At 41.5% G+C, this 27,554-nt stretch overlaps 2 protein-coding genes across 2 annotated transcripts in view; both read left to right on the plus strand.

Annotated features, from left to right (window-relative positions):
• Positions 1–493: 493 nt before the first annotated feature.
• Positions 494–5,735, plus strand: LOC129110130 (glucocorticoid modulatory element-binding protein 1-like). Its single transcript, XM_054622309.1, has 9 exons — positions 494–618; positions 967–1,025; positions 1,216–1,337; positions 1,467–1,570; positions 2,099–2,283; positions 2,683–2,832; positions 4,624–4,761; positions 4,999–5,115; positions 5,200–5,735. Exons 1-9 carry the CDS (start codon positions 494–496, stop codon positions 5,733–5,735), a joined length of 1,536 nt encoding a protein of 511 aa, XP_054478284.1.
• A 4,303-nt stretch (positions 5,736–10,038) lies between these two features.
• ptprub (protein tyrosine phosphatase receptor type Ub) overlaps positions 10,039–27,554 on the plus strand; it is a 147,625-nt gene continuing 130,109 nt past the window's right edge. The window contains exon 1 of the mRNA XM_054622258.1: positions 10,039–10,239. Coding sequence (XP_054478233.1) covers positions 10,170–10,239 — 70 coding nt within the window. The 5' untranslated portion in view covers positions 10,039–10,169. The remainder of the gene's footprint in view (positions 10,240–27,554) is intronic.

Here is a 27,554-nt window from a genome sequence, read left to right on the forward strand (position 1 = left end):
AAAAATAACTAGGATTTGATGATTACCAATACTCCTGCAGACTATATTTGTTCAACAGGTCTTTTATTGGTACCATACTTAGAGCAAAATAAATTGCCTAAATGCAACAAGGTTGGATAACACAGTGCTGATAATATTTGATTTGAGAACTTCCCTCTAAGGAAAACATTCATGCGCACTTTAGCTATTATATTGCTTCACCATTTTTAGAATGGGTTTTAGTTTAAACTGTAAGGTTTTGTCCCATCATCTTGGAAATGAATGTGCATTCTTAACAGCAATATAGGAAGCAAGGCCTGTCCATCTGAGGATTATACCATTTTAAGTAGGGATTCACTTCTATGACAGTTGCATGCCAGAAAAGACTGCTGGGGGAGGCTTTCATTGACTCGTGTGTGCATTAAATAGCATCACTGCATGCCTGTTTGTGTGTGATCTGGATGTTAACATGCGTGCTCGGCCCTCTCTGCGTGCAGCTCTGTGGGGAGGGGTGATGGCGGCTGCTGAGGTCACTTTGTCTTCGGGGGATCTCATGACGGTGAAGGAGGAGGAAGGGGAGTCCAGTGGCAACAACCATAAGACTCAAGTCCTCCTGCACCTGCAGCCCATCCTGCACGGGTAACATCATGGCTCATATCATTAAAGGGCCAGTCAATGTTTTGCTGTGTTACCCAACAGAGAGGCACATTTTAACATACAAACATATTTGTATACATTTATAGACACGTTTTTTTTTCATCATTATAATGTTTTAGGAATATCCTGTTACATTTTTCTACATCAATGCTGCTTATATTCAGCTCAATGAAGGCTTGAATCAAAGAATATGACAGTGAGGATTTACATTTCAAAAAGGTTAGATATGCAGTAGCTATTTGCATATTTTGCAAATAGAGAAATATTCAACACTCAGCTTTCATGAAATCATTATTCTGTTAAATGAGCAATTTTTGTCGCCCTCTGCAGGATAAAGGATGACATTGCTGACACTGGCACTACGGTCTTGGCCATAGAGACACATGATGGTTAGTGACTCAGAGACATTTCCCTTCACTGCTGACATTAAACCACAACAGGAAGGTATTCCTGTGAATGCTGTGCATGAAGCAATCCTATTTTGTTAAGACAGAATATTTAATTATACTTTGAACTTATGCTTTGCTGTTGATTATACAACACTGTTGCTGCTTGTTTTTTTTGGCTTGTGAATGTTAGAAGACAGTAAAGCAGAAGGAGAGGAGATTGAGTATGGCTACCCCATCACCTGTGGAGACAGCAGAGCAGTTCTACTATTTAAGAAGTTTGTGTGCCCTGGAATCAACGTCAGATGTGTCAAAGTATGTTGACATAGTTTAGCCTTCTTCACTTAACCAGACATGATGATCTTCACATTTCTGTCTTATTCTCCTCTCTGCATACTTACAACAGCTTTCATATACATATTCTGTGTTCTTCTTTTCCTACAGTTCAATGACCAGCTCATCAGTCCCAAGCAGTTTGTACATCTGGCAGGGAAAGCCACTCTGAAGGACTGGAAAAGGGCCATCAGACTGGGAGGTGTTATGCTAAGGTAGACTTGTGAAAATAAAACGAAAACAGGATTTTTCTGTCTGTCCTGTTCCTCCTAGCTGCCGACTGAGGCTAACTGTAAATCTGCATGACATGTAATTACTGTGTTGCATTGGCGTTCAAGTGTCAGACTTGCAGTACCTCAATCTAATGAAGTCAACATCGTATCTCATTCATATAATTTGCACTTGTGTCAAGTCTGTCTGTGCTGGGGTTTGCCAGGACATTCCAGAGGTAGTCTATAAGGAGCATTATTATGAAAGCAGGATCAAATAACACGCAAGCAAGCTGCTGAGTGAGACTTCTTTACCCTTTTATCGTGTTTGCACTTGTTCTTGCCGTTACTGTGAGTCAATATACAAACTCAATAGGCAATATCTGCCCTGATCTTTATTCCTCCAGAGGTCAGATCAGTAAGCTTTGTGTCAAACAAACCTCTGGAAAGCTATTGGGATTGTTTAACAAATTCAATCTCTACTTTCCCTGGATGCTCTGTGGTGTTCTTTTAACCTGCTTCTTCCCCCCGCAGGAAAATGATGGACTCCGGCCAGATAGATTTCTACCAGCATGACACTGTGTGCAGCAACACCTGCCGCAGCACTAAATTTGATGTGCTGATCAACAGCACGCGGCTTCCTCCGGGGACCTCAGTGCAGCCAAGCCCGTCATGTCTGGCTCTTGACCTTGTTGGAGGACAGGTGCCTCCCCTGACAGGTAGATTTCAGTTGGCATTTACAGTTGACATTTTTTATCTCACATATGCTCCGGCTGCTGTTTTTTCAGTATATGATTGATATGCGGCATACAAAAACTTTTAAGCCACCTGGATATGATTTATCCTTAATAAGAAACAAGAATGGTAATATCTTACACATGCTGTTCCAGCTCAAGCACAATAAGGAATTAGTAAATGAGCGGAACATTAAGATACCGTTTGATAAACACACCGGTTTCCTTAATACGCAACCACTGCACGGGAAAAAAACATAACAGTGTAGGGGGAAAAAAGTTGGATTTCATTGCCAGTGTTCCATTTGCCAACTCATGTCCAATTGTAATATGAGATGTTTATGCTCTTTACTTACAGTGTATTCTGTTTTGTAGTAATTTCAGGAGAGGCTGCGCATGATGCAGCAGAGGTAGAGGAGCCTTTGGAGGAGAAGTTCAGTGCAACAGCAGAGTGGAGCAGCTTTCCAGCCCGGGATGGAAATCCCAAAACAGCCAACGGACATGGTGGCAAGAGAAAGAGGGGTGACACACCTGGTAAATATAAGAGAGGATATAAGGGTGCTTGTTAAACAGCTTGAACAGGATGACGAAGAGCGTTGTGTAGAGAAAAAAATCTAAGAAATGGACTGGCTGATAGGACAAATAAAGTATATGAACTGTTGAGGCTGAATCCATAAATTTTTCTGGGACATTAAAAAGAAACAGAATATAAGAGCCATCTTTATACTTTAGCCTTGTTTAGTATTCATCACATAATATGTGATACTTGCAAAAATATGGCACACAGCAGGAAACTACTCACCCGCAGAGCTCCACTGTGACTTTAATAGGAGACACCACATGGGAATATGTTCTGTTGAAAAGTCTTGCGCTCTAGTGGTATATCGCTGTTTTGTACTGGCACGTGGAAGATGTTATAACCTCCACTAGAAACTCAGGGAAGTTGCATTTACTTCTGGTATTAACATGTTTGTCAGTCGACCAAGGGCAATGTCCTGGAGCTTAATTTGGAAAGTTTATTAGACACCTCTGTATTATTGGAGGAGAAACAGGTTCGGCCCACTGACCTTCAGTCCTCCAGAGGCCATGCATTTGCAAGCCATGTTTCCTAATTTGCAACTATCCATATGGGTGGAAATGTTAAATGTTGAGAAAAGAAATGAAACATTCAGATTCAAATTTCAACCAACATTGCATGAATAATAAATGAAAAAATAATAGTAGAAAAACAATGACGACTGTGAATATTAACTTCAGTCTACCTGCAGTCCGTCAGTCCCTTGTGTCTCTTGCAGCCACTGCTGCTTGACACCTCTGATACATTGAGCCAATGAAACCTCTGAATCTGCAGTTGTGGGATGGCATTCGTACAGACTGACCTTAAAAGTTGCTTACCACTAAAAAGCAGAAAGTCACATCCCTTTATATTACCATCGACGGCATCTGACATTTTTTAAGGTCGGCTTTTTCTTGCAGAGACCTTAGCTTTGATTTAAGGGCTTTTAAAGGTGACCTGATTAGGCATTGTTCCAGCTGGACCACAGTAGGTAAAATAGCCTCAAGTGATCTTTTTGTGTGAATGGCTAATTCCAGTGCCTCACTGCACAAGTGGTAATGCTTGTCACAACGAAACGTACTCAGCCTATAACTACTCTCCTCTATCTCCAGAAATGTTTTTCTTTCAATAAGTGTACATTCCCACATGGAAAAATATATGAATTTAGCTTCAGATAGCTGTAAATGGGATTTGGAATATTTTCCATGGGTATATGGCATTTATCTTGACAGATATTTAAGCCAAAGTGAAAGTGGATGCATTTCTTTCAAGATAAGATATTGAGCACCTCTGACATTTTATCACCCTAAGATACTCAACGTCTATTTGGTTCAGTTTTGTACGGATCCCAAGTAATTTTTTACTCTCCCTCCAATCTGCCCTGTCCTCCTTCCTCAGCTCTTTCTAAACCATATTCTTGCTCCTTCATTTCTACCTCTATCACCTATTTAACATCCTCTCTCCAAGTGTCACACCCTTCCCATTTCCTCTATCTCATTATATCCTTGTTCTTTCTTTCGCCAACCCTGACACTCCATCTCATTAATCCTACATTTCCTGTTTCGTTTGCTTTGCCCTTTCTGCCAATTGTGTAATATCTCTTTTACTGTCCAATGCCACAGCCTACATACACAAATCACCTCTGCAAAACCAGTTTCTCTTTTTCGTCTGTGGTATTTCAACATTATTATATGAAAAGACAAACACATACACACGTAAAGAGGTCACCACATATCATAATAATGGCTCTCTTAACTGACCTTCTCTAGATGGAGTACTGAGCCTGTGGAAGGGTGTGGCAGACTCTGGGCTAATGGGGGAGGTCCTGTCCAGTCTCCAGACTGAATTATTAGCCACTCTTAAAGGAGTGGAGGTGCGCAGTGAGAAGTCCAACCTGCAGGAGACTGGTGAGGGCTAACCACTGGACTGTGAAAATAATTGCTTCAAATTAAGTTAAATGTCAGTTAAGTAAAAAAAAAAGTAAATCAGATTTTATAATGATTTTAAATAAAGGCTCCACCAGCTAAATCTGGTTTGAGAGGGAAATTCATGGACATTGATTGAATAAAAAAAAGTGATCTCTAGGTGCTTTTGACAATCGTATTAATCATTGTAGCTGACTTTTGATGATTTTGTTTTGTCAGATGCCGTCATACTTAATTCCCTGTGTAAGATGTTTGGCCTTTTAGACTCAGTGAAACAAGCTCTGGACCAGAAGCGCAGCCAGGATGAAGGGAACAAAATCCATAACAATGTTTATGGTGAGAAAGCTGTCAAAGGCACCGTATGGTACATACAGTGGTATACCAGTGGATTATATTGACAATTATCCTGTTTTTCCTCAGTGTTGGATGAGATTTTGGAGGAGCGGAGGAGGCAGTGTTGTGATGAAAGCACCTCCTACAAGGCTCTGTCCTTGAAACAGCTACGACCTCACCGTCACAACCCGTCAAACATTGAAACCCACAACTTGTTGTCTCCTGTCAAAACAAGCCCCATGATCCAGCCTCTCTCTGCTACTGGTTTATCTGCTGCATCTTACGCTCAGCTCCCCATCAACCCTCGGCTCTTCACCCATTTCTCTGCCCCCACGGCCCAGCGTCACCACATCAGAGCTGGCAGGGCGGACAGAGTCGGCCATGATGCCAGGCTGCAGAGGGAACATGAGCGCAGTGAGACGGGGAACCTGGGGAAGCTTTGCAGGCTGTTACAGGAAGGTGAGGACACTTTAGACATCCACAAAGAGCCTGGACAGAGGAATGTTAAGTATCAAGAAGACCATCACCTTAGAAGTGAGGAGGTAGAGGAGACAGCCGGCTTGCGTGTTATTGACAAGGTGGTTATAGGAAGAAAGACATCAAAGAAACATAAAAGTAAGTGAGGTAGAGAAACAATCTCAAATGGATGCTAGACTAAGTAAGGGACTGTTTCTGAGGCCTGAAGACGTTACTTGTCAAACTCTACTTTTCTCCCCTTGTATGCCCATATGTAGTAAATACTGAGGTTACTTTAGTTTTGGTTACTGCAGCGGTGTTACAGGCACAGGTTTGTTCTTGCATTGAGGCTGCAAATGACACATTCAATAAAGCATTTTAGTCATGCCTTCCTAACATTTTACTTAAACACAGTTGAGCTGAAATGATGAGTCAATTCATTGATTAGTCAACCAACAGGAAATTCATTGTCAACAATTATGATAATCAAATACATTTTTGAAGTAATTTTCTAAGAGAAAAATCCCAAAGTTCACTCAGGCCAGCTTCATAAATGTGAATATTTTCCGGTTTATTCGTCTTATCTTTGGGTTTTGGACTGTTGGTCGAACAGAATTTGTAGTATTTTGTAATATGAAGCTGTTACTTTGGGCTATTGGAAATTGCCTTGGGTATTGTTTTTACTATTTTCTTATATTTTATAAATAAGAAATGATCTGCAATGAACAACCAACAGTTTAATTGATAATGAAAATAATGGTTAGTTGCGATCCTTAAACACAACTTATTTTGTCCACTGAATATAGTTTAAGGAACAGTAACTTGTGTTAGTATTTGTAGACAAAATACATTTTCATGACGCCTCTCAAGTGTCTGTAAATATAACATTTGTTTATATTCATGATCTTTGGTCATAAGATGTTCCCTTGTCTAAAGTAATTTGCAACTTTTTCAGGTCTTTGTGAAAATGTTTTCCTCATACTTTTATAACTAATTTCCAATGCTATTTGTAAATGAACATTTTGTGAGTTACACTTGTGTTTTGAATTTGATAGAATTTGGATGTTGTGAAATATTTCTCACTCAGGCTTTTATTAAGGTCCTTGTTATAATGCTTAAGAGCTGTCTAAGATCTATGCACTAAATACTCAATGTCTTAAGAATAAACTCTTGACAGTGAGAACTAAATACAAGGTAAGTATTGTGACTGTTGGTGTGCTGTTGCTTTTTGCAGGATTTAACTAACATGTGCTGCAAATACATAATCTTATTTTACTTTCCCCTTTCTCTTTATAAAAGAAAAAACATTGGCAGGACAAAAAAACATAATGCATTGAGATTATGATGAAAAGGGACACAAATGGTCCAAAATGACCTTGTAACATAATGATCATATTTGAAATAAAAACCTTTATGTTTGATATTTTAACGGGAGCAGCTTGTTGATAAGAATTGTAAAAAGCTGGTGTTGGCTGACTTGAGTACAGATAGGAAGAGTGCTCACTGCAGGAAGCCAATATATTAGACATGCAGACGGATTTGTTTTGTTTATTCTTCCACTGAGTCCCATATCTCACCACACTCCCCATCTCTGTCACAGGTTCAAAGGGTATTCCAACAGCTGTCCTGTGATTTGATGTTTTTTTTACCTTTTAAGAACCATGCTGCAGGCAGAGGCCGTGTGATAGACAGTGTTGGTTTGATAGCCAGCCTTGGACAACATCCCTCAGAACTAATAATATGATATTATAAAATTCTGTGCCTTTGCAGATGCAGTTGTTTGTGAGGGGTCACAAGCGGCAGCTATTGAAATACCCGATAAAATGACATTCATCGTAGTGCAGCTGTCAGCATCATGCTGACGTCTGTCCTGTTGTTGGATTTGAACAGTGTTTTGAAACATCCTGTTGGATTTACTGCACATTAAATGATCATGCATTAGAACGAATTCAGGCCAAAATACACTCCAGTTTAAATAAATTGCTACTCTGTATACCAGCGCGCAAAATGGTTGCCATGCTTTAAGCGGGTGTAATTACAGGTGTTAGCTTGATGTAGGTTGTGCTCCTTTGGTTAAATTAAGTAATTTACTGAGGAATCCATCGTTCATCTGTCATTCGGGGCTAACAACATTAGAGATTGGCTCTCATGTTGGAAGCGTTTTAGATGCGTCTGTTGGCCCCCTGTAATTAAATCCACATCTTAAATGTTTGCACAGGACAACAAAATGAATGATGAATAGCCGACATAATGGTATCTTGATCCAATTGGGATTCTTGGATCCACTGCTAAACGTGTCAGCCCGGCCATGTTTTCAACACCACCTTGGTTCATGCAGCATCAGCATTTCCAACAATTTCAAAGGTGAATCTCAGAGGCTGTGTGATGCTGTAATAATATACCGCAGGACATCTTGCAGCATCATTAGTCTCCACCAACTCGTAATCTGATACAGGATTTATGCTTTTTAACATGTTAAGACTATGACATGCCAAAGAATTATTTGTACACGTCAAAGTCATAGTGGCTTGCTATATTTACACAACACTGAACATAAAAGCCAAGAGTGATTTCTGTCAGGTATTCTCCAACAAACATGATCAGCTGTGAGAAGAAAAATGTAACCTCTCAAATGCAGATTCAATGCACACAACATGACAGACTATCTAATGTATGGAGAAATATGCTTAGCACCTGTCGGAGGAGGTGTGAATGAAATGCATACCCGTCTGTCCTGTTTTAATATAACCCATGGCTAACCGCAGCTGTAAAAACGCAGCTAATATGACACAAACTTTTTATTATGCATAGCTGGATTAATTAGATTTCACATCGCTGATATGATGTTAAAAAGTGAGAATTACTTTATCATTATTAACACAGAAGTGACAAACTACGTGTGTTGCTTTAAATAACGAGTATTTTCTCCTCAACCTGTTGCTGTCATACTGATATTCCTGTACCTGTGCTGCTGGGTACATGTTGACAGGTTTTTAGGAGTTACTGGGCTGTATTAAGAAATGTCTAAAATTAATCCAAAATAGATGAAAAGGCAGAGAAAGAGATCAGCACCTTGTCACTGTTTTCCCAGATACACACCAACACACATAGACACTTGTTTTTGTCATTTATACTGACATTGCATTGACTTAAATGTATTCCTTGGGGGTTTTCCCTAACCCTCAAACACAGTCACTACATACCTTTAACTGTCACTGTAACTGTAATAAAAAACCAAGTCTTAATCCTAAAATGCATTGTGTCCAGATAAAGTTCTTGTCTTGACTCACTCATTTAAAACACCCAACCCAATCCAAAACCCAAATATCTAATTCAAAGCCTCAAACAACCATTTGAAGATGTAAAGACCGGCAAAGATTTACACACTTTTCAAAAATGTCCCCATTCTGAACGCCTAGATATATATATATATATAGATAAGATAAGATAAGATAAGATAAGATAAGATAAGATAAGATAATCCTTTATTAGTCCCGCAGTGGGGAAATTTGCAGACTTACAACAGCGTAGCGTAAAGTGCACACAAGAGACATAGTACATAAAAATAAAAAAAAAAAAAAAAATAAAAAAAACAACTATTATAAATAAGTAGAAGAAGACAAACTATTTTAACTATTTTTTAACTTTTTTAACTATTATTGCACAGTGTAATGTGTAATGTATTGCACAGGTTTTTATTGTCATGTTACATATATATGTGTAAAACACACACACACTAAAAATAAAAAATAAAAAATAAAAATAAAATAAAACAAGTATTTTATAAATAAGCAAGTGTAAAAAAAATTGTCATGTTACAGTAGAAAAAACAACAATAACTGAAATATTATATTTACAGACAGAGAAAAAATTGTCAACAACTATTTTAACTATTTTTAACTTTTTTAACTATTATTGCACAGTGTAATGTGTAATGTATTGCACAGGTTTTTATTGTCATGTTACATATATATGTGTAAAAGCACACACACACACACACACACACACACACACACACACACACACACACACACACACACACACACACACACACACACAAATATTATATTTACACAGAGAAAAAAACAACTATTTTAACTATTTTTAACACTATTATTGCATAATTTACAGACAGAGAAAAAACAACACACTATTTTAACTATTTTTAACTATTTTTAACTATTATTGCACAGTGTAATGTGTAATGTATTGCACAGGTTTTTATTGTCATGTTACATATACACACACACATGTGTACACACACACACACACACACACACACACACACACACACACACACACACACACACACACACACACACAGTGTCGTTGCTGCTGTCTGTCGCTTGGAGGAGCCCTGCTCATGCTTTGTACCAGCACAGAAGTGGAGGCTGGGAAGGAAAGTGGTCATAAGAAAGAAATCTCTCCCTGAACTGTTTACCCTGACGTCAGTTTGCAGAACCAGCTCTGCCCTGTCTCCTCCAGTGTCTCTGGAACTCATCCCAGTCAGAGCTGAGGGAGTGGATGGGCTCAGCTCAGCTTCACGGAGTGAATGAAATGTTTCCTTTTGCACATTTAAAGTGGACTAAAACAGCTACACGATGAACACCTGCGCCTTTCTGCTGATTCTGACTGTTCAGATCTACGCCGATGGCATCGAGGGGCCAACAGGTAAGACGCGGATTCCTCAGATCTCCTAAACGTGGTTGGGAAGTTCAAACATGTGGATGAAACTTCATTGAAAGCTAAAGTGGAGCGAATCTGGTGAAGGTGCCAACTTTGTTCCCTGTTTCCTCAACGCGGTGCTGCGTTTCTCTGCAGCTCACTGATGGCACAGGGTTATTCCTCTCAGCAGGAAATATACATCAATTCTTTAATAACTTTGTGAACTGTTTAAGTTTTCTTTGAGCCAGACTTCAAACATATTGGTTGTTTAGCAGGACTGCGTATGTGTGTTCTGGGAAAGCTCCCATTTCCCAAAACAACACAATCTTCTGCACTACGCTGCTTTTTCTTTTTCTTTTTTTTTTTTGCTATTGCTCAAGCATATTTAAAGGCACCAGGTAGCCTTAAAAGGTGTTTGACATTGTGATCCAAAGTTAGAAATCAGTTCATTCTGAGCTACAATTTTCCCCCTTAAAACACAATTAACGACATTCCCTAATTTAGATGATATTTAGATGATTCTCTCAAATCCCAAATAGCCTGAACCAATGTGACATCCACAGACCAAAGCCTTGAGCTGCTTCATACAGACAGGGTTGTATAGTTGTATAAAGAGTGACTCTCTAGAAGTTTAACCAACATCTGAACGAGGATTGTTGTACCGCTTATTGCTTTTTAAACCAAATTGTTATTATAACATCCCCAAATATAGCCTTCCACTGTTGGGAAATAGCTCAGATTAATTCTCAAAGCTGCTGGATCTTTCTCCTGATGTGATGAGCTGCCTCCGGTCTTTTAGGTTGTCTAGCTGTAGAACACACATTCATTCTCACTGATCACCTCTCTATATATAATGATACATGTTCACAGGTTAAATGTCATTATTTTATTTTTCTTTGTTAATTAAGTGGATCGTTACATAGGGAGAATGTGTTTTTTCAGATTAAATACTTAAAATCATGCAATTTCTTAAGATGACATTTAGAAATATCCTCTGACATTTTCCCATTTCATTATCCAGTTTTGAAAGTCAGCCACATATCAGAGAGATGGAAAAAGAAGGGCGGAGTGGTAAAAATAAATATCTTTTATAAGAATGACACATGTCACGGACCTTTTCATATTCATTCACATTCATGTTTTCAAAATCTCCTTTTATTCCCTGAATTCTGTTAGTCATTGTGCAATGTAATTACAGAGCTGTATTTTCCTAGATATTTAAAAAAAAAGGACTTGGGCCTGTTCCAGTCTCTTTGTCTCACTGACACGCAGCGCACCCATATCTTTGCAGATTTTTAAACAAGGCAAATATTGATAACATTTACACTGCCGGCTGCTTCAACACTGTATAGCATTGCGTCACAGTGTTTGTCACATGCATGTTGGAAAAAAAGCTTGATCATTTAGAGACCATTGCCTTTATGGCTACTATTTGTATTCCTCGCTGGCACAGTGCTTGAGTTTCAGTGGAAACTGGAAAATCTAATGTTCATCATAACACTTATTTTAATAGAAGCAACACAACAACAACAAAACCATGCAAGCAGGATGTGTATTGTCAAGGAGTGAATGGAGCAGATCATTAAGGGGAATCGGTTGAGACATATGAAGGATTAAATCTCACACAGGTAATTAAAGGAGCTGAATGGAACATTGATGCTTCACTACGTCTGTCAGCTGAAATTTACATGCTGTTGGTTTTTTAGTTTGTTAACTGGAGTGTTTCAAGCCTCGCCATCTGCGCTTTTAACCTCCCATTAGCAGCTAATGGTTAACGCTGCTTGTTTTTGTGGCTTCTGATCCCGTTGGCGTGACTCCCTTAATGCTTCTCCACCTGCCTCTTTCCTATAGGAGGAAATTAAAGAGCATAAATGCAGCCTTGACTTCCACAATCTTCTCAGCGTCTCCGTTGATTAACACTCCCGCCTTTATTGCTGTGATTGTGTGATTTCTTGTCTTTTTCAAGTGGTGCAATCCATATTTTCTTTCTTGCTTATGCTGCCGTCTGTCCACGCTGTCAGTTCAGGCATGTGAAATTATTAGTGGCTATGAAATATAGAGGCCCTCTGCTGCACAGGACCGTAATGAGGTTGATCAGAGGAAAAAGTATCACATTTGCATCATATTTTCTCAGACACAAAGAGGTTATTCAGTTCCAGTTTCCCGTTGTCTCTCTATGTGTTGTTGATTTTTTCTGTACAGCCAAATGTGACACTTTCACTCCTGTTGTGTCTTATGGGAGTTGAATGAATGTTAACTTACCATCTGTCTCCTCTATTAGCAGCAAATGCTGTCAACTGAGTGGTGTAATTATCCGGTGTCTCATGACTCATTTCCTGATTTGATTTAAAGCTAAGGCAGAATATCCTTTTTGCTTATTTCTCTGAGTAATATAACACTTGGATCGAGGTGAAAACACCAGCACGTGTAAAGGAATTAGAGCTGCAATGATATTTTGATCATCAAATAATCGTTTTTGTAAAAAATGTCAATGTTAACATTAGCTGGCTCCATTTTCTTGAATGTGAATAGTTGACACTTTTTTTTTGCAATGCATGATAGTAAACTGAGTGTCTCTGGGTTTTTGGACAATTTGTCGAAAAAAACAAGACTTTTGAAGACGTCACCATGGGCATTTCCCCCTATTCTTTTACACTTTCTTGCCAAAAATCCAACCAGATAATCAGATGTTAACAGGTGCACTGACACCCTAATACATGCAGCAAACAGACAGAAAACAAACTCTAAAGAGATTAAAGATGGTATAGAGAAGGCTTTACTTAAAAGAAGACAAATCTAGGAGCCTGATATGCATTTGTGAATTATTCGAGGGACAAATGTAACCATCATGTAGAAAATGTTGCCTTGCGCCGCATAGTTGCAGAAAATCTACAAAGAGGAAGGGTTCCCCGCAGGAGCCAGGCCACCATCTCTGGATAGAGGGTGGGGGGCGGTGGGGATTGGGCCTAAATCAGACTCCTGAAAAGACTGGTTGATTTCCATCTTTGCGGGACCATGGGCAGTAATTCAGAGAGCAGATGGAAAACTTTACCAGGGATTGGAAGGGAAGGAAAGAGGGAGATAATTTTCAGAGGGGCAAGCTGAGAAAGACGGAGGGATTCATTCAGATACATTGTCAGGGTGTTTTGTTTTTTCGGCTGAGGCCACAGCAGGACTTCTGCAGGGCTTGTGTGTCCTTTCTGCCTTCAGCACTCGATTGGGTGATTTAAACAGGGTGCGTGAGATCAGTCCTCTGCTCTGCAGCGTTTCTGTCTCTGATCCATTGTAATGTTGGGCTATGTGGAGGAGAGCCAGCCCCCGATTGGCTCACTCATCTCACAAGACTGGGTGATGAAACACACCCATCTAGTGAAGTGTAGTGTTGAAAAAATGACTCTTAATGCCATGGGACGTGATCGGTACGCCTCATCACTGGCAGCACTCGCCCAATCAGGGCCCTCCTCTCTCTTGAGCTGGTCTCATTTCTCATTGTTATTGTAAGCATCTCACCGTCGTTTTTGCTGTGCTGAGTTTGCAGACATTTCTTTATGCTATACTGCAGCTCACACACATCTTGTGACGATTGTGCTCAATTAATCCTGCTGAGAATTTTGTTCTCTCGTTTTTAATTATCACATGTTAACGTGTCTAAATCAGTCACAACTGTATATCTTTGTCGTCATAGGCTTTGTGAGTTGCGGCCTACTCAGGCGGAGGATTGTCTGCTCTTCAGAAAGGTGAAGTGCAGGTTGGGAGTAATGTTTCTGGTGCAGAAAAAGAGCAGGTTGAGAAGAGGGCATTGCCCAAAAGCAGGATTATTTCTGCCGTGAGCTTCCTCTGCCATGTGTGGCCAATCCTGCATGCCAAAAAATCTCTGAAATGAACCACTCGGAGGGAATTCTTCTTCTTCTTCTTCTTATTAACTTGAAACATGCATTCTGTTTTATATTCTGCCACTGTTTGAGCATAATGATTACAATACAGGATTTTAATGTATCTGCATGCCTTGCTTTTACATTTATGTGAGTTTACACGGGCTAATCTGCATCCTAGCTCATTAGCGGCTCTGCCTGTAAGAGCTGTAAATCAGGCACGGAGGTCTTGCCATGCAAAGGAGGTCCTACAGTACAGAGTGACTCAACCGTGACACTGATGCTAGAAGTGGCTGGAGCTGCCGCCACTCTGGGCTCCTCAGGGTTAACGTGAGACCTTCCAGCATCCCGGAAAAGACGCCTAGACTAAAAGATTTACAGTCAGTTTCCAGCCTTTGCCTGTCTCTTTTTTTCCCACGTCGCAGCGACAGCCAGAGTGCAGGCTTCTCCGCTCCCTCGGCCAGGTGTTATTAATGCGGTATTGATCTTTCAAACTCCGGCAAGTCCATTTTACTTAAATTTGATCAAAGTGGCATCCCGTCTGTGGCCTGCAAGTTTGATGTAGGAGTGCGAATTTGCCAGGCAGCCAGGGTTTGAATGATGTAATACAAGGAGCTGGGTTTGCAGCAGAGAAACGTTAGCAGCATTGTGTATTGCAAAGGACAGGAAAAAGATGTTTTTTAGAAATCCTCTAAAACATGAAAGAGTGGGCTTCATTTTCATAAGAAGGGTGTATATATTACTAATAAGCTGCAAATGATCCTCTTGATGTACTGGTCTAAAATGACAGGACTATTATACTCATTATCACTTAAAAGCATATGTTTTACTTGAATAATGGACGGGGAAATGTATCATTCAACACAGATGAACCGGTGTTTAAAGCCTGGATATGAAGGAGAGGGAGACTGTGCAGCTCGAGCACACGCACAGATGTGTTATTATCCAACAAAGAAATAAGCAGGGCTGTGGGTTGCAGTCTCTGTGTTTCCTTCCCACGAGGTAGCGAGCCCCAGACTACAAGAAATGGGTCTGGAAGACTGATGCTGCGAGTGCTGCTCCTTATCTTCTACCCAGTGGAAAGAAAGCCTGCTGAGTAGTTTATATTTAGCCCACTGGTTGTGTTTCAGCTCTTTACCTTTCCCCTATGTCAACACATTTACAACCAGATTCTTCCAGCCCTCTGTTGTTGGTTTACGGATAGTGATTGAAAAAAAACATGCTCAGGTCACTGGAGTGAGGGTTCAGTATTAGGCCAGGATTGCAGTGTAGAAATGTGACCTTCTGTTTGGCTGCCTGTAGTCCTCCGCATACGAAACCCCCCCAAATGAAATCTGAACTGCTGACACTCCGCCAAAAGTCAAAACAGTCTCTTCAGGACATTTTTCTCCCTGGTGGTGTAATAGATGCAGGCTTCAGTTGCCTTTGTGCCACGGTGCCTGCTCTCGAAGGGGAAGTGTTATTTCTGGTTTGACCGGTCCCTATGGGCAAAAAAAATATCCTCTCAGAGACCCAGCCATGAACCCGAACACTTATCACTGTGATGTAACTCACATTTATTAGACTGACATTCTTTCATGTAAACTTTTATTAGGACAGTGGAAATTGAAGAGCATTAAAGTGCATCAAAGCATGGATAATGGCTAGTGTGCCGATTTAAAAGGGGCATTGTATTTGCGGCTTCACAGCATGAAGTCTAAGTAAAACTATGCTCTTAAAAAAATGCCTTACCTTCTCAGTTATACAGAGTCCAGCTTGCATTGCTCGTGTCCGTATGCTGTTGAATTAAAGGCGTTTCGTCTCTCTTTCCTTGTAGTACAGTCACATGGGCAAAGCGGTGACACTCAGCGATGACAGCTGCTGTTGCTGGTGGGTTATGGGTAGGTCATACAGGCTGTGGTAGTACAGGTGCCAGCTGCCGGTGAATCGGTGAACTGATACCAAACCTCTTGAGCACATATAACATGTATGAGGCACTCAACTGTAAAGTCAAATTAACACGTGTGTGTGATGTTGGCTAACCTTGTTTTAGCTGGCTGACATTAACAGGGTTTTCTTAAGAGTTCATCTGGAAAGTCCATGAAATCTTAAGTTGATGTGAAAACATCAAATTCAGCCAAATTGGAATGGCATGGTTTTCACGAGAGCCATTCTGGCAGGTTTTGTTAAAAAAAAAAAGATTCTGTCATTTTTCTTATCATTGCAAAATGCATGTAATCCTTATTCTACTCTGGACTGCAGGGACATTGTATGGGCATCTTTTTTAAAATGTAAATAGAAACAGTGGATATGTGGAGTATGGTAGCGTGTGATGATATACCGGCAGGCAGCACACTGGCTTCTGACCTCCAGAGGGGTTGAAAAGCTTTTGTCAATGATGTTAGTAGAGAGAATTGGGGAACTCGGCTGGGCTTCCACACTTTGTTCTGTTTCAGGTGTTGAAATGAGACGGAGCAAAAGCAGAGCTTATCGATTTCTCAAACACAGCCTGTCACAGCCAGCTTATTGTCTTCTTCCTCTTGAAACGGTCCTTTCGATCCTACATGACCTCCCATCACAATCTTCCTCACTTTGACATGCTGCTATTTCAGCAGTCGCTCAGGGGATCGCCAGTAACTTTTTCATAAAAGAACATCCCATTCCCTTTTGGCTGTTACACTTTGAATCGTTGTAAGACATTTCAGGGGCAAGCAGTTCAGCCTTCCTCCTCTTTACCATTTCCCCCGCGTCACGGTGTGCAGTATGCACCATTCAAATCACTCATTAGCAGTTGATTCATTGAAAACAGTGTCTATTATTCATTTCTTTTGACAAGGTGGTATAATTGCCTGAGGGCAAAGAGATGAATTCTCTTTTTGCTGCCCAGTGTATTTAGACAGTGTGTGAGTCAGTCCTGCAGGGACACTAATGAAGAGAGAAAGCACCCTGACCAAGGAAATATTTGCCCTTTACCTTCAGATCACTGTGCTATTGTTGTGTTTCTCAGAGAAAGGTACAACACATTTCCTCATAATGCCTGCACATGCTCTGATGCTTAGGTCAAGTTTATACAGACAAAGAGAGACAATCTTCTTCTCCCCCCGAATGCCAGATCGGGTAGCCCTGACAAACCTTCCATCAGGGCACGCTTCATAGCCCTACAGGGCCCTCCGGGGTCCTCCTCCTGGTGATTGCTGAGCTGCCTTGGCGTTCCTGAGGGACAGCTCGTCAAACAGTTTGAAAGACCTTTGTTTGGTGTTGCGCTGGCCGCCTGACTTGGTCCGCCAGCTAAGGGGAGGCTGGGAACGGGGAGGTGATTGCTCCTAGAAATGAGGCTCCAACATGACCCAGAGCCTTGTTTGAGGAGCTTTTCATGTTTACTTCTACAGTCAGGCAAAAGAGCATGTCCACTCCAATGTGGATACGTTTGGAGATGCATCTGTTCTTGGCTAAGCTGGCACTGAAAATTTGACCTTTTTGAAAACGTTTCCCATGGATGGTTCCTAAAACGCTGGCCTCACATTGTCATGTGAAACAGGGGAAAAGGGAGCTTTTCAAAAAGCTGACAGCACCATTGTGATGTGATCTACTGTAAAGTTGCTGGCTCTAGGGGCCTGCGCTTGACCAGTGGAGGCGACTCCAACGCTTTTCTGTTGTTTTTGGCATTTTAATACAAATGGCAAGCTTTTGAGAACGGCCTGGAAAGACTAATGTGGACGGAAAGTTTTCATGCCAAATTTCAAATAGCATGGACTTTCTGCAGCCAAAGGCAGTGCACCGTGTGCGTGTCCCACATTAGCGCAAAGCCAGAAATATGCAAGAAATGTCCAGGGAGCCCACGGGGTGTCGTTAACAAAGAGCTTAATTCAAAACCACAAACAGAAGATCATTATAATTGCTTGTGAGTATGTGTGTGGGCAGGTGCTTGAGTGGGTGTTTGCCTGCATGCTTGCGAGTGCCTAGGTGTGTGTTTTATATGGAAGGGGCAGATCGGTGATTGTTCCCACCTGATTATATGTAAATATTTGCTGAGCTCCTTTGGCCATTTTGAACTTTCATAAATCTCAGCCACGTGGATTATTATGGAGCCTTTGTTTGCTTTATTCCTCCCCAGTGTGAAAATGCTAATGAAAAAATTAGCATACTGTGTTTAGGACATATTCTGCTAATGATAAATACATTGCACTGCAAAGATCAAAAAGCCGGGTTCTGCCATAGAAACAGGCTTTGAAGCCGTTCTGTGTTTAGAGAGTAGCTGAGTACACAGTGTGTCAGAGAGCTCGGAGCAGGTCGGCCATGGCCTGCCCTTTGTCTACCCCAACAGCCAGGGTAATTAAGAATCAGCTTAGAGCCGGGATTATGGCTAGAAGTAGGCTGATCACAGGGGACAGGACAAAAAGGCATTAGGCGAATGGTGGTTAATATGGGTATTACTCTGCTTAGCAGCGGTATCATGTGACAGTAAGACATCTGACAATGGAACCCTGTTGATGCAGAGATCCCTCGCTCTGAGCTAATAGGCTTTACTGCAGATAGCTTTGTTTACTCACAGTGTGCAGCACTTCACCTTCCTGCTTTATCTTCCTTCCTCACACATTCAAACTTTTTTGTTAATGATTTGTCTCAACCTAATTAGAAAATGGTAATATTTTGCTGTACACCTCCCTGAGGTATTTTAGCAGTGTTCAGCCATATTTCCCTTACACCAGCACCCCTGAAACGAAACATGCATGGTTGTTCTCCTCTCTTTTGTCGCACTCGCACTCTTGTTAATGTTCAAGATGATTTAGATATTTTTGTGGGATGTCATTTATGTTCCCATTAACTGAGTGAACGAGCTGTAAGGCAGAACCAAAAGCCTGATACCCTCGAGGGTTTGCCCTCCTCTACTTTAGGAAACATGGTTGCTGATATGGAAAGCCTGTGTTTGGCATGTGAAACATTTTTTGTCAGTCCAGCCATTTATTATGATCCACATGCAGAGGTAACCCGACGCTTGAAGCCTCTGCACCACAAGGGAAGCCATTTGTTGCCCTTTAGAAAGGATATGGAACCAGGCCAGTGTGAATAATAAGAATGTAGGGTCAGTTTATCTGAACACGGAAAGGTTACATCCAATGGCCCACCTAAATCGTCGCATTATTCTTATTTACAATGAACCTGTGCATTTCTTCCTGGTATCAGCTCTGCCCGTATTAGGAAAACATTCCTGCAGGTGGATAGTTGGCAACATTATCAGTGCATGACGTGACAAAGCTATGCTCTGTTTTAACTTTGGCTTCAGAGGGAGCAGGGAATTGTTTTCCAAAGAGTTTAAGAGCTAATCCCATCAGAAGGACTGCACAGCATGGAGGGCTAACTCAGTCCCGTCTGACGTAGCGCTGCCAGAACAAGAGGCAGACAGGAATGTGTTTGTCTGGCTAACTTGGCTTCATTTACTCCTAACAGGAAAAGCAAGAGCGGATAAGTTCTCCCAGACAACTTGACTTCTTAATTCTTTTCTCTGAGCCAGGATAAGGAGAAAGTGTCTACTTTTGTGGCAGGGGACAACTTCTGATTGGGATTCAGTAGTGATTTGTGGAGATGCAATGGTGGCTCAGGCTATCATTATGACAGATGAATTAACTAGGTTTTTCCTCTCAGAGGAGGGTTCCTCGCTTCACTGGTTGTCTGTTGGCTTGGTTAGGCACATATGCTCCTGGGGGAATGGGCTCATTCAGTGCTTAGGCCATGGAACTGAGGATTTATCCCAGTCCAGTGAGTCCCTGTGGCGCCAGAAACTCCTGCTGAAGGATTTAAGATTGGTCCGTCTGTCTGTCTCTTATTTTCTCCTGAGATTGGGAAGAAAGATTTTTCTTTAGTTCCAATAAATGTTTGCGTCTACACCTGTGGCTGATACCATCTGGTTAAAATGAGTAATGGGAGAAATATGGGTGAAAGTGAAGTTCGGAAGTTATTGAGAAGAAAATGTCTCTTTGTCAACTCCAGTGGAAAATAGGTTTTGAAATCCCAGTACCACATTCTGATAGATCCCTGTGTATAAAGGGTTTATAAGTTTTAACCAATTGTAGTAAAAAACTAATTAATAATGGTTAAGTAATTCTATACTAATGATCTATAGACCAGTTATAAACCAGTAATACCCAACATTTTTGGGTAAATCTCTTTGGCAGTTTAGCTTTTTTAGATTTATTAGATTTATTTATTTTCAGTTGTTAATAGATACATTTGGGCCCAACAGCTCGATTCCAGAGGTTCAGAGTTCAAAGGGCCCATTAGAGGGGGTTAGACAAATCAAATATACTAGAGGATGATAAATGCAGAGGAAGAAGTGCGCAGCAAATTCTTTGAAAGGTGAAAGAAACGGGTGCATACCAATGTTCTAAAAACAATATAAAGTTTAAATTTGTAGTTTGGCCCACTGATTGAGCCAGCTTATCAACATGGTCAGGCTGTGACAGCTTATGGAGGTTAATAAGGTCATTTAAAACCATTAGCATCAAATTGCTCCAATTTGTGTCATAAGTCTGGCTCCCTCATGGAGACTTAACCCAGTCGAAGCTGAACACTCAGACAGGTGGATATATTGGAGGATATCATTTTCTTAGCTGTGCATCACTAATAAACATCCATAAATTTGCCTCGAAAGAATAGCAAAAACCAAAACGCTCCTTATAACTCAAGAACTTGCCAGAGAATCCTCATGTTTTTAGGTTTTCCTGACTATCCACAGACGCCATCTGTTTGTTTTTCTTGAAGGCTTTTATTTTGAAGCAGCTGCAGAAAGTGTTGAGTCTGGATTACCGGAAGACAAACATGGAAAGCATCTGCTTTCACCCAGCTGTTGTCTTCTGCTCTCGTTCTTCTCATTCTCTAAGTTGAGTCACTTTTTTATCTTGGTCATATGGTTAAAATAAAACATCAAAAAAGCTCTAACAATCCCCCATGTGGCACTGGTTCTGTGATTCTTGTCATAAACAGAACACGAAGTAAAACTAGATATCACTGGTTTTCTAAAAGACGTATCTTTCACATCCATCCCTGTGTCAAGGTGCTTTTCTGTTCTTAATTTCTCTCTCTTCATTGCTCCATCAGTCCCCCTGCGTTTATCACCAGGCTCCGTGTTTCGTCTCCATCTTTGTCCTTGTCCTGTCAGCCTCAGGGCTTCACAGGGATCTACAGTAGATTCAGTGTTTCTGGGAAGGGCTCAGTATTCTAGGCAGGGTGAGCACGAGCTCAAAGCAGACCTGTCTTTGAGTGTGTGTGTCTGCTGCCTCCCCAGGCACTCATTAAGCTGGTGTGTGAAGGTGTGTGTTTCCGGAGGCTTTTTGAGGAAACATGCGAGCATGTGGAGGTTAAAAGGCGCCGACAGAGACATAATTTCCCAGCCTGGGGCGAAGGGAGAAGGTAACTTCATTAGCCAGTTCCCGCTGTACAGATTAACTTGATTATACTAACCAAGTCTCGATGGCGACAGCGGTGCAGAGTAAAAATGTCGCACCTTGAACTAAAATCTCTGCATCTTTTTTCCCCCAGGAGTAATAGTTTGTGCATCTACTTGTCTGCGTGTCTGTGTGTGGTTGCATGTGTGGGTAGGTGTGTGCAATGAAGGGAGGGAGAGAAGGATGGTCAATTGATGCACCTGGGACATTTGGCTGCTCTGTAATTTGCAAAGTAACTCGGCTTCAGGTAATGAGCAGGTACCGGTCTAGGGACTGCTTTCTATAATTTGGTCGATGGAAGTCCCCCCCACACACACACACACACACGCACACGCACACGCACACACACACACACACACACACACACACACACACACACACACAGATATAGCAGTGTTTCCTTAAGATTTCTGGCACACATTACCCTCTGTCTCACCCCTGTCCTGTCTGTTATTTTGTTTTCACATTCCTGCCTCTCTACCACAAAGTGTCAATATCTGTCAACATATTTTTTACAGTTAACATGCACAAACATTTGCAGTCATGCATAGTCACACACTCGCCCCTTCATTACTCTGAGGGCGAACAACATTAACCTCTTTTAACCTGAATTGATCGAAAACAACTCTCGACTTTACTCTCCACATTAGCTGATGGGATCGGCGTGGGTTTACAGACATGTTAGTGCTCTGTGTACCCGCGAGTCGCACCTTGGGCAATAAAATTAACAAGATAAGTTTGTATCATTCAGGGGAAGCATTTCATTGTAACAATCACTTGCCATATCTTTATGGCCACATTTGCAGTTCTTTCATTCTCTAAGACTTTATTGACCAGAAAATAGAGGAATTTGGTTTCCTTGGGCGTGTAAGATTAGAACTGTGTAAACCTTCCACGTGAAGCTGCGTGCATCAGATTAAACACTTAAAATCACTTGAGGGAGTTGTCGCGAAGGCCACTTTCATGAATAGTCTTGCCTCTTATCCTGTAATGCATTATAATAACTTTGTGTCTGCACTCACCAGTTGAAACAGAACATTTTATTCTCTGTAAATGTGTGTTTATCCTGTGAATTCTCTATTCTCCCCACACACTCTGCTATAATATAGCATTCATAAGCACGGCTTTACTGCCAGTCCAGACTAAAAAGTATTCCTAAGCCTTCTGTCAGACTCCCAGGGAGGCAATTTCTTCTGACCTACAAATGCTTCGGAAAACATACTCTCAACCACACATGCCTGGGCTTGTCAGCTCCCCAGACATATATCCTGGTCAAGGTGAAGAAGTGTGAGGGGGGCAGGTGAAACTGGATAAATGCAGACGCATGGAGATGAGAGGAGGGAACGAGGGATAGAACCATCTCAGACGTCCTGCCGACAGCCGCCCTGTTGTTGTCATTCCCAAGCTGACAGGCCAGATTCAGTGGGATTTTGCCGAGCCGCTGCTTTGATGAAATGTGTTCAGTAAAAACTGAGCTGACTGCAACCTCTGGCTCTAAAAAGCCTAAACACGACGCTCATGAAAATGAGGTTGTCCTCGCTGCTGGAGGAGTGTTTTCGGGCAAATGTTTCTTTTCTCTGTCGCTGCTCAGCAAAGACGGCAGTAGCAAATTTGGATGCTGCAAGGTAAATGGGCACATGCACACATATATGTTTACAAGTGCAGATTATAATTTCAGGAAAATTACAGCCCTCGAATTCCTCCAGTCATCTCCATGGCACCGTGTGTGGCACAGGGTTTACAGCAGAGCCACTAGACACCAACAAACCCAGACAAAGACAGACTCAGCTAGATCATTAGTGGTTATAGCAACATGAAAGCTCATAACACACCATGCTATGTTATTATCTCAGCAGCCCTGGTACTCGCACATTGTTTTGGCCTCTAGCAGTATGCAGGGTGGAGAGCTTCCTGTAGCAGGTCCTGTTTTCCGTGCCACCTTTGAAGGGCTGGGTATCGGCTGCCTGTGTGGAGAAATACTGCCCTCTCTCCATGGCTCTTGATAAAATGATCTGCATCATGAAAAATAACCAGGAAGGGTCTCGTGATTAGAAATGGATCATATTAGCAGGGCAGGGATACAGAGAGGGGTTTCTATATCAATCCATGAGCAGGTCTGCTTTATGGCATTACTGAATTAACAAAAATGTAAAAAGTGAAAATTACATTCAGACATTAACAATTTGATGTAAAAAATACATCACAAATCAATTCCACAAATCGCTGTAGGGCTTCCCTCTTTTAGTCGATTTAGTCAACCAATCAGTTTTTTTTTTTTTAGTTGACTAAGATTTCTTTAGTCGATTAGTATTTTTTTTAATCAAGGACAACTCTCCTAATTTGGACATACAAATGCACACAGGTTCAACGAAACACATACAGAAAAAGTATCAAAGTATCAAATTCAAGTCTCTCATAATAATAATTTTGTTCATTGTGAAAATTATATTTTATATACCATGATACTGTATATCCCTGTGGTGATGGTGATGGTGATGGTGATTGTATGTACAGTCACACAAAATTGTACGCAATGACCAACTGCCCTGCACATGGGACATTATGAAACACCAATACAGTTAAGTGGCTGTGGCTCTCAGTAGAGTGGGTCGTCCTTTCAGAATAAGAAGCTGTTTGTTGCCTAGTACGTTACACATACAAGAAATTTGGCTAGGTGATTGAAAGGTGCATAACAGTAAACAGTGCAATAATATAAGATATACATTTAAAAATAAAAATCTGAAAATGTACAATAAATATGGTAAACAAATAAGAGAATGTCAAAACAAGTATAATATTAAAGTGAAAAAGTGTAGAAATTGTCCAGGTGATGTAAGGGTCTGAGTTCTGGGCTTTATTGATGAACCAAACTGCGGACGGGAAGAAACAGTTTTTGTGGCTTGAGGTCTTGGTCCTGATGGACCGCAGCCTCCTGCCAGAGGGAAGGAATTCTAAGAGTATGTGTCCAGGGTGAGAGGTGTCTGCTACAATCTTCCTTGCCCGCCTCAGGGTCCTGGAAGCGAACAAGTCATGGAGGGACTGCAGAAAGCAGCCAATCACTCTTTCAGCAGAGCGGATGATACACTGCAGTCTGCCCTTGTCCTTGGCAGTGGCTGCAGCGTACCAGACGATGATTGAGGAGGAGAGGATGGACTCAATGATGGCAATGTAGAAGTGCACCATCATTATCTTTGGCAGGCTGAACTTCTTCAGCTGCCTCAGGAAGTACACCCTCTGCTGAGCCTTCTCTGTGATACGGGCAGGTGGGGCTGCGTTCTTCCGGAAATCCATAACCATCTCCACTGTCTTTAGAGCCTTGAGCTCTAACTACCTGTAGGCAGACTCATCCCCACCAGAGATGAGTCCAATGAGGGTGATGTCATCCAAGAACTTCAGGAGCTTGACGGACTGGTGACTGGAGGTGTAGCTGTTCATGTACAGGGAGAAGAGCAGAGGGGAAAGAACACAGCCTTGAGGGGAACCGGTACTGATGCTCCAAGAGACTGAGACATGTTTTTCCCAGCTTCACATGCTTTAATCACAAGGTTGGCAGTTTGGCTCCTCCTTTGCATGTCAAATTTCCGTGAGCAAGACACAAGACACTGAACCCAAAGCTGCTTAGGGCGCTTTAATGCAGCCCACTGCTTCTAAGTATTTAGGAGGATGGGATAAATGCAGAGGTCAGATTTCATGTATGCATCAATTAGGCAGCACCCTTGATGCCTGAAAATGGAAGCAACTGCTGAAGTTCTTCATTCTTGCATTCTTTGTAATAGCCATCAGGGAGCGACTCCTCTGGTTGCAAAAATATGTCTGTTTGTATAGAAGTCTATAAGAAAACCATCCGGCTTCTCACGTGGTTTATTATATCAGTTACATGTTAACTGTAAAACAGTTAAAGTCTTCTTCAATACAGCATGATGTTAATTCAGTAAATTACGGTCCCATTTAGAGTAAAATAGACCATAAAGCATGATGTCCTTAAGGGCGTGATTGACAGGTCGTTACCACAGTGTTGTGCAGTCTGGTAGTTGTCAGTTTTTTGTCTTACAACTTTCACACTTCAACCGTGTGTTTTCTTTGCATTAAAGTTAATTGTAACCTGATCGTCTAAAAATGTCTTCAGTGTGACATTTAGTTTAAAAAAAAATGGTAATGGCTTGAAAACAGCAGTCCACAAACTAATGGGTGATATCAGGGTGATTACATTCACCTATTATATAGTATTTGGTATCAATGCAAGTGACTTTTGGTTTGTTTTTACACATAAAGACACATGGATACATACACACTCTCCTTCTGCCTTTTACACATACCTTGTAGTTATTTAAAAAGCAGTTATCTTAGCGAGGGTCTGGCCCTTTTTGGCTCAAGCAGAGTGGTTCGTTCAGTTTGTGCCTGAAGGAGCAGGATAAGTATGAAGATATCATGGAGCGCTTCTGTAGTATCTGCTAAAGGTTTCCGAGCTGCGCTGTGCATTCTCCATTCGGTCTCATAGCTTCTTTTAACTCCCTTCTCTCTCCGGTGTGCTCAGCAAAAATCATTCTTACCTTGAGGAGGAATGAGCACAGTGGGGTTAGAAGAGGTGGTAATGCTATTATGATTTGTCAAGCTTTGGCTCCGTTTGTCATAATTTCTTTCCACTTGGTGCTTCATTCACATCTCCATCGACCTGATCCAGTCATTTGACACTATTCCAGCCCCCCACTCACCCTCAGGCTACGTATTCACAGGGGGCCTCTATTTACACGGCTGCCTCCTATTTTCACATTATTTTCAGATGTATTTGGCATGTTCTTGGCAGCGGTGAGAACTTTGCATTTCTTTAGTGCCCGCGGCACACAGAGCGCTAAGAAACTGTTTCATTTGTCTCTGCAAAACAGCGCCACACTTCAGAAGAGTTTTCAGGAGCCGCAATAATCACAACCAGAGCTTTTCATATGCATGCATCTAGTGCTGCTGGAGCTGAAAAAGAGGTGCTTGGTGGGCAAAAGCGTATCTTCCACATATCTGTCTCTCTCGTCTCGCTCTGTCTCTCCCACAGTCTTTCCTTCTCCACTTTCTTTCTTTGTTTCCCTCTGTCTCATCCTCTCCTCATATATTTCCAGCCCTTGCTCTGTGGGATCTCATGCGGTCCTGTGTGAAGCCTCAAATCAACACCAGCAGCAAGACCGTGCAGAGCCGGCGTTGTCCCGCAGCAAGGCCACACAGCAGTGCGTGATTGACGGGCTGTGTAGCCAGATGCGTTCTGCTTCACTGGACTTTGTGAGCGTCTGCGTGCGTGTGTTTGAGATTTGCGGGATGGAGGGATGGATGTAGAGAAATGCAATGAGAGAGGGAGAAAGAGCCAAAGAGAGGCCAGGGGAACGGGCTTTGCTTTTGTCGAGTTTACATAATTAATGCTTTGTTAAACAGAACTGTGTCTACACACAGTATCAACTCTGATCACAAATGCAAATATTGTCAAGAGGATAAGCATGGAAAACTCTCAAAATGATTCACAATAGTCTAAACAAAGCTTCCATATACATTAATTACGCTGGTGGTTGTAGGTAATTAAATTCCAGGTAATGAAAAGCTGAAAACACTGATTACTTTTTCTCAGAGCCATTCAGATGCTTAAGAATCCCTGCGTGAATTTATAAGCAACTGTAAGGATGTGTCGTGACTGCACTGAATAATGTGTTATTGCTTTATTACTCTACTCCTTTCTTTCTCCCCCCACCCTTGTGATAAACCTGTTTGTTATAGGGATTTACAGACAAATATGGTTTGACTTAACTTGATCATTAACATAAGGGACAGTAGAAATGAAATCATTCATATGAATGTGTCTGTGTGTGTGTGTTTGTGTGAGTGGGGGTTACAGTTGTTGATCATTCGGAGGCAGAAGGGCTCTAGAGAAACCGCTGTGATTAGCCTCCTGCCCCCTGGGACCGTATAGCTCTCCAGGACCTGCTCCGTCAGCACCAAACAGGACATTTATCACAAACTCCACCTGAATCCTGCAACCCACACACAGCAGGGA

Source organism: Anoplopoma fimbria, chromosome 20 (assembly GCF_027596085.1).
Source record: "Anoplopoma fimbria isolate UVic2021 breed Golden Eagle Sablefish chromosome 20, Afim_UVic_2022, whole genome shotgun sequence".
In the NCBI taxonomy this organism is placed as follows: Eukaryota; Metazoa; Chordata; class Actinopteri; order Perciformes; family Anoplopomatidae; genus Anoplopoma; species Anoplopoma fimbria.

Coding starts and splice junctions, on each gene's coding strand:
- LOC129110130 (XM_054622309.1), top strand. CDS start 494: ATGGCGGCTGCTGAGGTCACTTTGTCTTCGGGGGATCTCATGACGGTG. Junction 4,762..4,998: donor GTCCAACCTGCAGGAGACTG/GTGAGGGCTAAC, acceptor TTGTTTTGTCAG/ATGCCGTCATACTTAATTCC. Junction 5,116..5,199: donor AATCCATAACAATGTTTATG/GTGAGAAAGCTG, acceptor GTTTTTCCTCAG/TGTTGGATGAGATTTTGGAG.